The 13,905-nt window shown below is 39.1% G+C and overlaps 1 protein-coding gene across 1 annotated transcript; it reads right to left on the reverse strand.

The window, feature by feature from the left end:
• Positions 1-1,103: 1,103 nt before the first annotated feature.
• Positions 1,104-11,055, reverse strand: LOC101163818 (serine/threonine-protein kinase 17A). The gene is made up of 7 exons (XM_004071296.4): positions 10,713-11,055; positions 7,979-8,191; positions 5,068-5,212; positions 4,284-4,410; positions 4,144-4,192; positions 3,794-3,973; positions 1,104-2,736 (listed from the first exon to the last, which is right to left on the reverse strand). Exons 1-7 carry the CDS (start codon positions 10,805-10,807, stop codon positions 2,463-2,465), a joined length of 1,083 nt encoding a protein of 360 aa, XP_004071344.1. The 5' UTR covers positions 10,808-11,055; the 3' UTR covers positions 1,104-2,462.
• Positions 11,056-13,905: the final 2,850 nt, after the last annotated feature.

The following is a 13,905-nucleotide window of genomic DNA, read 5'->3' on the forward strand; positions in this document are numbered from 1 at the left end:
ATTAACCTAAACCTTTTGGTGAAATGGGTTTAGTCTAGAGGTGAAAGGTCATAAATATATCTAAAGAACAACTAGCTGAACAAGAACATCAGTGCTGGTTTCAGGCATTACTGCCCCCTACTGAGCAGGTGTTGTAACTACCTGGCATTTCCAGACAGTTTGGTCTGTTCATTTAAAAGTTCTGTGTTCCCTCTTTGTGGTTCACATTTTTGGTGGTTCGCAGATTTTTTCAGTGGAATGTGCAAAGGTGTTTTTTTTTCTGCATCCTGATTGGCCGTAAAACAGTGTCAATCGATCCCCTCCGTGCCGTGGCTACATAAATCTTCAATCTTTTATTGCATTCTAATACTGGATTTTTGTACAAAAATTTGAACTTTGAAAGTTTAAACAAGACAGAAAAGCATGAAGATGTTCATTTTTGTCTGAGTAAAGCGTATAAAGTGTGCAGTAAGGAGTTTTACAGCCTTAAAACATGTATATTCCAACTTTGTGGACCATCAGGGTTTATTTTTTGATCACAACTCCCACAATAAATGAGGGAACACTGTAAAGGAAAAGAAAGTGAAACATTTTTGGCCATGTTCCTTATCCAATCCAATTAAATCTTCAGGAATATTATATGAATGCCAATGGATCTAATGTTTTTGTCTGTATTTTTGCAAAATTGCTTTATCTATAAAAATATATTATCGTCCCAAAATATCTGTCAAGATCAAACTACTAGGACCCTTTTTTTGTTTGCAACATTATCTCCTACAAGTTGAACGTTAAAAAGAATATAATCTTTTCAAAAAGTATGTTTTAAGTAAACCATCTAGATTTTACCGTCATTTATGATAAATTCTAGATTTATTATTAAAGTTAAACAATAAATTTTGGTTGGAAAAAAGAAAAAAACTTTTTAATAGAAGAAATGACTCAATATAAGGGTGGTGGTGACTTTCCTGCAGACACGTCTTTCTGGACAGGTTTTGTCTTTTTGTTTTGCCATTAAAGTTACTTTAATTGAATCTTTTAAAGTCTTTTCAGACTTCAGACTCAGTGGGAAAAACCAAAATAAAGACTTAATTTTGTTGTGAAATAAACACACAGAGACAGTGGAGTTCAATACAAAAGCACATGTATTTTTCCGTTACATTTTGCAATGATAGCCATCAACATTTATTTAAACAAAGTCCACAAGGACAAGTGCAAACATTCCAGAAATTCAAGAGGAGAATAGAACTAAAATTTGTAAAAGTTGCCGTACAAAACTATATAATGATGTTGTCATAATATGATCTCACCCAGAATAATCTTTAGGCTAAATCCTTCTATTAATGCACAAAATACATTTTCTCTGCTCTCAAAAATCATGGAGGAAATTCTTTCACATATTCACACAAATCTGAACCATCAGTCAACCATGCCTTTTACAGTTTGATTTTTTAACAACAAATCCCCCCCAAAAAAGTAAAAAAAAAAAAAAAAAATTATTAACCCCCTCAGCTTCCTTCTCCTAAAAATGTGGCATTTAAAGAAAATGAACCCAGAGGCAACATTGCAATTACGTACAAAACATTCTGTGCAACTTGTGCAATAACAAAAAAGAAAGTGAACAAACTCAAAAGATATACAAAAGTGAGGTTGACAGAGTGGCACATAATAAGTGGCACGTATGACAAAAACATCAGGTGTTACAGATAAACAGTACATCATGTGATGGCCGACTATGTTAAACGAGCGTTTCATTTTTTTGTTTGTTTTTCTAATTACACAAAAGTCAAACAAAGTAAAAAAAAGTGCTGAAGATTTTCTTAAAAATTAAGAATGCTACTTTATCATATCTTAAACTTTGAACGTGGCTTTATAATATTTAAGGGGTTGAGGTGATACAACACACGCATAAATAGACATAAAACAGTGAAAAATTAAACATCTTTCTGCATAGACACTGTTGCATTTCCTTTTCTGTTTTTTTTTTTTTTTTTTTAAAATTGAAGAACCTTCACCGTCTTGAATGACACTCCTCATAGAAAGGATGAAGCTGAAGCGTAATTTGTTTAGATAAGTGAAGTCATTTCCTCGCAGAAAGCAGAACCTCTCCTCGGAAACCCAGTTCTTTTGGTATGAAGAAACCAGTGCAGGGGTGAACAGCTGCAGCGTTAAGCAGAGCCCTGTACAGTACAGTTCTGTCACTTTCAATGCAGCAGTGCAGTTGTACATCAAAAACCTCGGTGAGTCCTCTCCCACTACTTCCGCTTTCGTCTGCCCCATTTTTCTTCTTGTGCAGTTATATAAATGAGCACAGAAGTAAGAATTCAGTCACATCCATCTGTATGAAGCTGATCACAGCTCAGGTCACAGGCATCACAGCAGTACAGCCAGGTAAAAAAGCCCCCATCCAGCTGCAGGCTCACTGGCTTTCAGCATCAGCTCCACTGAGTTCTACTACATCCAGTCCCCCGCTTGTGAAACATTGGTCAGCAGATTAGCTCCTGCTTCATGTCAGGTCTCGTGGGGAATTGGGTCTCGTTAAAGCAGAAGGCATCCCGGCCCGCCTTCAGCTCCCCCTGCCCTGGGCACATGAGGTACGACTCGATCAGGTCCAGCTCAGGGGACAGAGCAGGGCTTTCGGGCTCCGACTCTGACTGGCTCATCTCCGGCTCATCCAAAGAGGAGGCCGGTCTCATGTGGAGGTGCTGGTGCGAGTTCAACCAGGGGTGACGGAGGCATTCTTCTGCAGTGGCTCTCTTCCTGCACACACAAACACAATAACATTGAGGAGGAGTGGAAGAGCTTATATAACCCGTGGATTCCTTGGATCATCCAATTCCATCAATCTCTTTCAAGACTGCCCCGATGAAAATTGTGTCTTTGGCTTTTTTTTAACATTCGTTCTAGTTGCTTTTTTCTGATAATTGAGGACATACATATAATATATATACATATATAAAAAGTCAAATCAAAATGACATTTCTTTATATTTATTTATTTAGATTCTTGTGAATCAGGAGCAGACGAAAAAAAAAAGCAGTTTAAGAAATCAGCTATATTTGTTATGTAAAAAATATGGGCCACAAGCTCTCAGCAACGCAGAGGGGAAGGGGGGCGGGATTGTTCTGTACCAACTCTAATGCAAATTTCTAATGAACTACTGTCGCTCTACAGAAATTATGTCCTAGAAAATGACTTTTTTTCTTTTTCTTTTTACATTTTGGCTAAAAACGGCATAATCACAGTTGAAAGACTTCTATGAACGCTTTTAAAATAGATCCAAAGATGATCGGAGTGGGTCGTTAGTAACGTTCCTTTAACCCACAGGTTCTCTAATAACTTTCTTCCTCAATTCCAAAACACTGAGGAATCTAAACATCCATTTTGTTCTCCTTATATTCTGCTCCAATTATATGAAACTGCCTGGAGATTGTGACTCTGGGAGGCCGTTGCCTGATTTAAAATGTGAAGCCCTCCATTATGAAGAAGAATTAGGCCAAGACTGGAGCTAATCATAGCAATACAGCTATTTTCTCCTAACAAGGTGACACTTGCATAATAATATGCTCCAATATCCCTATAAAGACAGCGGACTACATTTCTTTTTAAAATGAGGAACGATTACAGTCACTAAGAGTAAAAAAGGAAATGACTTCTGTTGAAACTACTACGTAAATTGAAAAAAAAAATAAAACGCTATGTGTGCACATGCTGGCGTGCTTCCGTTAGTTGTAAGCCTGACTCATATCCTTGCTATGTGTAATTCTGATCACAGTAACGCAGATGGAAACCACATCTTTGCTGCAAACTGACTCACCTGGGGTTTTTTACCAACAAGGACTTGATAAAGTCAACTGCCAGGGAGGAGATCCCTTCGAATGTGTCCTGCGAGTAGTCTACGTTGACCTGGGAAATGTTCAGGAACGTCTGCTGCTTTTCGTCACCCAGAAAGGGAGACTCGCCCGTCAGCATGACATATGTCAGAACCCCGATGCTCCTGTCACAGAGAGAACAAGAAGAGGAAAATGAGGTTGCAGATAGTTGTAAGACATGTGTGAACGAGCAAGGAATTATTTAGCGGTTACAAGTCCAGATGTTTTTTTTTTTTTTTACATGTTTGGAACGTGAAGTGAGAATGAGTTGCATGCAACTAAGTGATGTACCTACCACATGTCTGTCGCTGTGCTGATGGGTTCATAGCTCAGAACTTCTGGTGCTGCAGGACAGACGAAAAGATCCGATAAATTATGATGTTAAAACAAACTAAGAGGAGACAGATGCATCTGTGGATAAAAAGCAAGACTTACCCACGTACTCTGGGGTACCCAGGATCTCCCTGACCTCCCTGACATTGTCCATGCGTCTGGACAAGCCAAAGTCAACAATACGGATGTCACCCAGAGGCTTGGCGCAGGTCAACAGGATATTCTGGGGCTGGAGGAGAAGCACATCCCAGTTTAGAAAAACGGTGTGTTACATAATAGCTGATCTCAATTAAAGCAGTCTGTGAACATGAGGTTTACGTCATTGATCGTCTATGTTAATAAACGACAGACTTCGAGCTCACAAGTCCTGAGAGAATTAGGGGTCTGTTAGGTTGTCGGAGTAGGAGCTGCTCCTTAGAGCCCAGATCATCCACTTAACTTATCAGCCGGCACTGAAAAGAGTTGAGGAATCAATGCCAAACACTTAGCTGGCTCTCTTTTTCACTCACACTAGAGTAGATACAACTCGGTGTGCTTTTAAGCCAAAGCTGGCTATTCACCACTATTTGTTTGGACAAGAAAAAAAACCAAAGTCTCTACATACTAAAAAATAAAAGAAATCCCTCAAATAATTTAAAAAGTGAATTTTCTGCAAATGCAGTGAATCAAAATAAGATTTGCTTTTCAAATATTTGGGATATTTAAAAAGGGCTTGGTAAAGAATCCTGCTAACTATTGAGTTTATTTGTTGATTGAATCTCCATGGAAAAAGGGGTCAAAATGTACAAAATGAACTTTGGTTGCATAACAGAAATGTTATCTCAGTGGAGCGCTCCAGGGCAGAAAACCTGTTGCCTATTGTCACATAATCCCTCCGTGTCCTTACTTTTAGATCCAGATGCACCACATTGTTTCGATGAAGGAAAGCCACGCCTGTCAGGATCTGCTTCGCCAGCCGAATCACGTCTTTCTCTGTGAAGGCCTCGTCGTTATCGGCCACACACTGGTTGAAGATTTCACCACCAGCGGCACTGCAATGAAAGCACAGGAAGGAAAAGTGAGGAACAAAAATAATAGAACGGAAAGGGAATGGTTTGTTTGGACACAATCCACTTTGGCTTATTTTTAATATTTTATAATGCAACTACAATAAAATGAACAAGTACTGAGTTTTATTAACGCATCTGCAGCTGTAAATACTCAACATCGCACTTGTACAGTTTTAGCGAACCCATCAAACCCTTTGCTTCTCTCTCAACATTATCGGCGATTTTACTTTGACACGAGGTACAAAGTTTCTCCACATCTACTTAAATCAATGCAAGTTGTGGGAAAAACCTCCCACAACTTAAGAATAACCTTATCAATATATATGTTTAGAAAACAGTCAAATCAAGTGAGCTATAGGAAAAGGGATAATCAAAGAGGTGAAAACGATGCTTTACTAACTCAACCCACATACAATTTTCACAAAAGTGAACACCGGCCTGCAAAAAAACCAACAAATCCCACGCCTTCAATTACAACTAAAGTTATTTTTTGGTCATTTCAAAAGAGTTTGTGAAATGTTTTGGTTTTTCACTGGATGGTCTTGTGTAACCCGATAAAAAGTATCTTAGATTTAAGTCGAATGCCTCAACAGTCAGATGAAGGCCTGGAGCTGACAGTTCACCAAAAAAAGTACAAGCATGTGTGAGGGATTTAGAAGGTACGCATGCTTTTCATCCTCGGGGGGGGGGGCGTTGTGACCAGGCTGTCGGCAAAAAATGTTACATAACCTGAACTTTTCTGTCTCTTCCTCAAATCCCAGAGCTTTTTCAACTGTGAAAAATGTCCTTTTTATATATATAGTTTTTCCGCCTTTTGACAGATAAATCCACCACATATTCTTCTTTTTTTCAACGGAAAACACACTTTAAATTTACAAAACAAAAAATTGCTTTGTATCCCAAAATGAAGCTGGTGTTCTTTTTAAGGGTGATTAAAGCAATTAACACCAAGTCCATCCACTTTTTTCTATACATGTTTAGGGGCACAGCTTAGTATACTTTAGGAAGCTAAAGAAAGAGCTTTCATTATGACATTCTAATTTCATTATAATTTACTTCTTTAGCTTTAGCTGTACTTAACTTCTCTAAAGTGTTAACACTTTACTAGAAAGTTGCACCAACATGCATACCTTACATTGTGACTATAGCCATAAAAGTAGACACTAAAGGCTCAAAATTAGGACTAAGATAAGAAATGAAGACCAAATGTAAAGTCTAAGCAGAAAGAGGATTAAAGCCTGATGCTCATTTTTTAGACTGTTGACTGTATTACTGCATGGCAGTTTTTATTTCAGAACAGAAAATCCCCATAAAAATATTTCAAATAAATCTTCAAAAATGTTAATACTTGAAAAAAATAGGATACAACAGTTGATATAGAGCAGACATTGCTATAGATTGCTTTGACTAATTAATTTTTGAAAATAACTTTTGGAATTTAATTGTTGGAGGTCCAACTATCCCAAGAAAACTGATTTAGACTGTGAAATGAGATGACTTTTTAAAAGTTTTAATCTCTAAACTCTACAAATGGGGTTATATCTGTGGTACTGACACACACCGGAGCTAGATTGAAAGATTACAGATGAACTTTTGTCATTTCTCTGACATGGATGAGGATGTGGTTGCAGCTGTAAGCCATGTGCATGCATGCGCTTTACACCATCTGCATGGTGTGCTGCTTCTCAGAGCTTGCCTGCTTACCTTTAAACCCACAGGAAATGGAAAATAGTTTGCAGCTTTTTTTATGCTCTCTACAGGCCTCACTGTGAAACCCGCAGCAGTTTTCTTTTTAAAAGAATAACTGACAGTGGTGATACCTGACATTTAAAAACCAGCGACAAATCTCATATGCAAGAAGGGTCGCCATGGCCTGTGCCGGCTGACCTCCTGCTTTTCTCTGCAGGCAAGCAGGAGTGAGATATGGCGCTACTTCCCCTTTCACACTGCATTCAGGGGTAATATGCAGCCCTCCCCACAGTGCAGCTTTTGTTCTGCACAGGAATTCCTTGTCTGGGATGAAAATGACTGCAGAGGACCAGAGAAGGCCTTTCGACTGGTCTCTCAGCAGCTCTGGAAGAGGGGCGAAGTCCTATCGCTCAAGCATAATTGCAAAGTATTATCCCCCTCTAATGAGCCAAGTGAGCTTATTTAAATGGAGTGGTTTTTCAGATTCTCCACAAAGTTTGTCAGAGGACACAAAGTCATTGCACAAGGTAATGTAATACCTAACCACACCAGACTGTTGGATGATGCTTCTACATAAATGATCAAGACAAGCACACTTCCTCAATCATCAATCAAATGCTAAGATCCCACCGCAAAATCGAAATGACTCAGTTGCCCGTCTTCTCATACTCAGCTGTATGCAGTTTCGGCTGCATTAGCATTTAGAGTGTCAAATTCCCGTCCATCATAGAACGGAGACGCTAAAGCGACAACAGAAAGAGCAAATGACCACAGCGAGTGAGAACTCATTTCATACAGATGCATTTCACATGGATGTGTGTGAATTCACACGAAACCGACGACTCCTTCCATTCTGCAACTGTGTGATGTATTTCTGATCTTTGCTGATAAGAGTTCTAGACAACCAGGGAAACCCCAACTGACTAAATGATTTTTTTTAGTAGACTTTCAAAAATAAGGCTTAAACTTTAAGAAACACATTTCCAAGAGTCAAATTGATTTTACCACAAACTATTTTAGATTATCAAGGCAAGTAAAAAAAAATAAAAAAAATCTTACCACTCCAAAACGAGGATGATTTCAGAGGTGGTTTCGTAGACCTCATGCAGTGCCACCACATACGGGTTTGCCTTGGCTGACTCCAGCACGGCAATCTCGTTCATGATGTCCATGCGGCAGTCCTCTCCCTTCCTTCGCTTTCGCAGGAACTTGGCAGCATATTGCTTCCCTGTGGCCTTCTCTGTGCACTTCTTCACCACTGCAAACTTTCCCCTGGGAAAAAAAAAGAAAGGGAGGAGAAAAAAAAAAAATGAAAACCACTTTCTTGAACGGGTCGGTCAAGACAGTTCTGTTTCCATATCCATTTATCCTCTGGATCACATCTAGGCTGCTGAAATAATTGCAAATAACAGTCCAAAACCACTGGGTGTCCTCAAGAACTCCACTCTGAAGGGTGCAACACTAATGATGTTAAGGAAGAGTGCAGAGATAAGAGGGTTAAATGGCATCATTTAAAAATACAGACCGTTGCTGTCTGCTGAGGGTGCGTCATTATAGTGTTGAGAGTCCCCCTCCACCCACCTTTTCAGCCTAACACTTTTGGAATGAGCATCTTAAAGTGCAAAGGCCTGATAAGGGTATTATCACTTCTATAAGCCACACAAAGAGATGACACAGCTCGGTTGCCAGATCTGCAACAAGACCACGAAAAAAAAAAAAAGCATTCACTTTTACAAATAAGCCCCTTCTATTCATTTCCATGCATCCACATTGATGGATTCAAAAGAGGCGTTAGGGGTCATCCGTGGGTGTGGGCAGGATGTCCAATGTGTGTAAAATAGCCTCCCTCTGTCAAACCAACACAATCACCAGCTGTCCCTCCCACACTGATAATGAGGCCTTGTCCACTTCCCTTTCTTCACAACTGACAGCAGAGGGGACAAATAAAGTTATGTTGTTGTTTCCATCCAGACCCCTAAGCAAGAGGCTGATTCTTCTCTGACAGTCGTACAAAAGCTGACCAGTCAGACGCCTTCACACCAAGACCACCCACCCGACCACAGCTTGTTCTGCCTGACAGCGTGGGGGTCAGTGCTCATTCAGTGCTGTTGGAGTCCATGCAGTACGCAAAAAAAATACACACAAACTGAAACATCGACACCTTACATACTGGGCCATACACACATGAAAAACAAAACACTGAATACAGAAGCAACAAGATGACCAAACTGGGCAAAGTCAAAATAAAGAGTCAAAACGTTACAGTCAGCACGGTTCCAGTCAATTTCCCGAAGTGTTATTTGAGAAACACTGTGTTGCTGACCAAAAACAGCAACTGTTCTGGCTGCAGTTAAGATTTTATTTTGGCTCCTGACTGCTGAGGGGCCCGGGGCCCTCACTTCTGTAGCTCTCACTTATTGATGATGCATCATTGTTTAGTGAAAGGCAAACAGGCGTCAGAGCCTTTACATTCTTAACAAGCAGAATTCACACAGAAAAAAAGAGAAAAAGCGTCAGAAGAAGAGAGGGGACATTTATTTTTATTATTAAAAATAGGTCAGAAGTTACCAAAAACTAATCTGCAAGCTATCCATGCCATGTGTTGAATGAGCAGAACTGCTCGACTGATTCTGACAAAGAGATTCTCAGCAGAAACTTCAACAACCATCAACCATTCTGTCAGACAGAACTCAGACCTCCCCGTGGGCTTGAGATGGTGATAATTTGGTTGAGAAAGTCATTTCCTGTGGAGCTTGTGTTTTGTCTTCCTCGGTGCACTGACTCATATCTGATGCGCAATGAGAAATGACAGTCCTCATTTGCCTGTTTCACAGACGCACAACAGGAGTTCTTCTTCCTGCTTTTGAGCGTGCTACCACTGCAAGCTGAAGGGGCCACAGCTGATGAGGAGTTTTGACTTAAAGACCCCACAGAGAAGCTTTAAAAATAATAACAGTAAAGAAAAGTACATCCAAGTTTTAAAATCTCAATAAACATAATGAGGTCAGAAATTTTTGCTTTGGGAGAGGGAAGCATTTGGTCAGTTTTGGAGTGGTGGGGTACCTGCAACTGTTCAGTAGGAAGCTGAGACAGATATAAAAGCAGACAGTAAAATATATTTTTCAGCGGAACCACAGGGAATTGCAGCGCCTTAATTTAGCATCTGCTTTGGGGACAGTCATCTGATCTAGTGTGTGCCATGTCCACATTCTCTGTTAAACTGAATTAAGAAAGAACGGTGACTGCGTGGAAAAACAGGCAAGATATTATTCAGCAAATTGGAAAATAATTCTTTTTTTAAGGGTTGTTCTGCTTATTCACATAAAAATAGCACAAAACAACAAATCTCTGTACATCTTGAACCCTAAGGCTTTCTAGTGACAGAAAAACTACAATTTAGACCACACACGTGGGAAGAACACAAACGATACTGGGGGATGTGAAGTTTCTAAACCTAGACTCGTCTTTCTGCTGTTTTGGACAGTAGGTACAGTTCTCTAACCTTTGCTCTGAGGGTTTCCTTCATACATGGAGTTACAAACATGAAGAGAAAGGAAGTTGGGAAAGCTGAATGCTCTTTCTACCCACTTTTGTTTAGCCGGAACCCCACAAAGCGCATTACCGTTCCGTGCGCCAAGCGCTCCACAGTCATCCAAACAACCGACAACTTTAAATTAATAACACTGGTTCCAAGCACGTGCATAGTAGATCTAATATATATGATTACAAGAAGATTATCTGGATATTGCTGCAAAGCCTCTGAGCGTTTTTATGCTCCATTCAGCAAACTCACCTGCCCAGTTCTTTGCCCACCAGCTCGTAATTAGCGCTGAACGGTTCCTTCCTTATCCTGGAGTTGATTTCTGTCACCTTCCCGTTTTTATTCATTCTAGCTAGGTGGATTATTTGGCATAGAGGTCCAGCCGTTAGATAAAACGATGTAAGCACTATTTCACTGCTCCGCTCCAGTAAACGCTCGCATGATAACAGAAAGAAATGTGTTGGTGTGCGTCAGGAGGAGTCTGTTTGACACCAGCCGGGAGATCGTCCAGATTCAACGCGTTCCAATGATGAAGGACTATGCGTAAACGCACGGCACAGTCGGTGCGCTGGATCAGTCTGTAAGCCACTACACATTCTCACAATAAACTCCCAGGCGTGACCAACCCCCTGCGCCTGACGCGCAGCGGCACAAGCCAATGGACTTGCTGAGCAGGCGGGACCAAGGAACAGCTTCTGCAGCTTTCCAAACATAAAGTCAACATTTTTTTTATCTTTCCTTTTTTATTTTAGTTTTTTCTCTAAGTACCACCAATATGTTTTGCGTAATTTTCCATTTCACCAAAAACAACAACACTGGTCATGTTTACGCACCAATTTACTACATATTTAGGAGTATGAGGCGTAATTGTTGGCATGTTTTTTTGGCTGCTCGCCCAGAACTTAAGCAGCAATGCAGGTGAGGCCTTAACGTTGCACCCACAAATTTCACCCATGACCTAGAAGCCGTCCTGGGGGTACAAATCGTTCCCACCTAGCTTTGTCTTCCTCCTTATCGGTGAGAGAGCTGTTTTAAAAAAATAAATAAAAGAGAGAGAGAGAGTTGTTTTCTCTGTGCCAAACTGTTCACAAAACAAGTCATCATCACCAGAACTCGACTTACAGATCCAGGCTGGAATGTTCTGTGATTTGGAGTAAAGATGCTCTACAGGTTCTCCCTGCTCACTTACATAAGACAAAGAAGAAGACATTTGGTTATCTGAGGTCATGGCTGTAAACTTGGAAAGGGAATTACAGGAAGGACAGATGCAGTTTGAAGATATAAACACTGATAATCAGATTTTTTTCTTCTTGTTCTTGTTTGTTTGTTTTGTGAGTGAGGGGATTGTCGGGCAATTTAAAGGCGTTTTTGAGGAGAAAATTAGGAAAAGAAAGATTTAAAAAAATTATCTGGACTGAAACTCTTTGCCACAAGTGTCCGTCCTGGAGGAGGAGGGTTTCAAGTTTAGTTTAGAAAGAATACGCCAATGATGGGTTGAGCCTCAAGGAAACTGAAATGGTTATGAGTTTTTACATCTTGTAAAAAATAACTAAATTCCAGAATGATTTGTTATACATCCTGATTATGAGTAGTAAAATATATCTTCTGGAAATCCTGAGATGTCTTTTATCATCTTGATCCATTTGTCCATGCTTGATGGTTCCAGGGTTTGGCAGTATTAAACTTTGTAATTGTATTTTCTAAGTGTCACGCTTTGCTTGATTAACAATGTTTGGAGGGAGACAAAAAAAACACGTTCCTTTTTGTCTAATTCGGCATTTTCTGATTTATTTGGTTAATGAGCTACTTTTTTGAGTATTCATTGTGTGGGATCATTGGAGATAACTGTTGATGGGAGTAAAGGGTAGGTTGGGTATTTCTTCTAGTTTTTGTTTTGAATTGTAAATCACTTTGAATTGCACAAGTAAGTACCTTTTTTAAAAAAAAGTTTGATTTGATTTGATTTGATTCAAAGATATAAGACAGAAAATAATTTCAAATTCTTCTGTTTTACACCAGAGAATACTTGGAAAATTGTTTCACTTAGCTTTTTTCCTCATAAATTCAGTGTAACCCAGAAGGGTTGTTTAGTTCTAAAACTGCATTAACGTTAAGTAACAGTATCTCATGTGTGATTCAATAAAACACATGAAACTGAAACTTCTTTTCCCATCATAAAAGTGCCTCATGATCCTGAACATTTAGAGTTATGTTTGTGCAGCCTGGATAAGGGGGAATACAGAGTAAAATAAAGATCCAGTGTCGCAAGTTTTATAGCCTAAAGGTTGATCACATTTCCATTTCTGAAAAAACAACAACAAAAATAGACGGCACAAAATTGATTGAATTTTAATCGTATTGCTGCTAAGTTAGTCCCAGCCGAGATCAGAGAATCTAAGAGTGACAGAGGTGGACTGGGCTTTCGCCAATCAGTAGTGTGATTCAGCAAAGTTACATAATCTGTTACATCTCTTAAGATTTCTACCTTCTACCATCCGTCTCTGCCAGACATCCCATTAAAGCCAAGGTCACAGTTCAGGGGGACCACATTAGTGAAGGAGCTCTACCTGGCCCCAGAGACCTAATGAAAATGCATACCAGTGAATTAACCTGCCAGCCTGCAGTTAAAGCTAATGTAAATATGAGAAGTTCAGCAAAGACGCAAAACTTTCCTGGAACAACATATGCCTTGTTGGCGTCAGAAAACAGCTCCGGGTTTCTGTCAAGACCTGGATTATAAACTAACACCTGGTAGTATTCACCTAAAAAAAAAAATATATATATATATATATATATATATATGTATACTGTATCTATTCTTTTATTGTTTTATGATCTAAAATATTTAAACAGTAAATCAGTGTTTGCTAACAGTTTAGTGCTGCTGTAAATAATAAACTTGCTTTATACTAATATACAATACAACATAGTGCCACTACTAACAACATTATTAAGCATAGACAAACCAAACAACTGTCTATTGAACACATTTGAAGATCTAGATAAGGTCATAAGTGAACGTCAGGAGAAAATTCCACACAAAGTGGAATAAGAAAACTCAAGTGCAAGCATTGATTTGCATTTAAACCCCATTAAATGAATGAATTAAAAACACAGAGAGTCTATTATTTGCATTTGTAAAGATGTCCATTTTCCCCAATGATTTTTTTTTACCTTTGCTATGCAAAATGTTATTTTTGTTATTAAAGTGCTTTTTAATCCGTAACTCCGTTGTTTTAAATGTTTGCTTTTGTTTCTTTATGAACCCCTTTCCCTCTTATCTCTTACTATAAACATTGACTGGGTGGAAAAATTTTAGGGAAATGTCTTATTTTGGAAAATTAGCTTTGGAAATAAATGCAAATGGGAAAAATACAAATGTGTTAATTGTAGCTGAGAATAAAATACAAGTATTATATTAGACTTTATTTTGTGAAAAGGGCTA

This window comes from Oryzias latipes, chromosome 8, assembly GCF_002234675.1.
Source record: "Oryzias latipes chromosome 8, ASM223467v1".
NCBI lineage: Eukaryota > Metazoa > Chordata > Actinopteri > Beloniformes > Adrianichthyidae > Oryzias > Oryzias latipes.

Excerpts from the sequence above, each read along its gene's own strand:
- LOC101163818 (XM_004071296.4), bottom strand. The coding sequence starts at position 10,807 with ATGAATAAAAACGGGAAGGTGACAGAAATCAACTCCAGGATAAGGAAG. Across the intron at positions 5,213-7,978 it reads ATCATCCTCGTTTTGGAGTG|TGCCGCTGGTGGTGAAATCT; the intron begins GTAAGATTTTTT and ends CTTTCATTGCAG. Across the intron at positions 3,974-4,143 it reads AGCACAGCGACAGACATGTG|GAGCATCGGGGTTCTGACAT; the intron begins GTAGGTACATCA and ends TCTCTGTGACAG.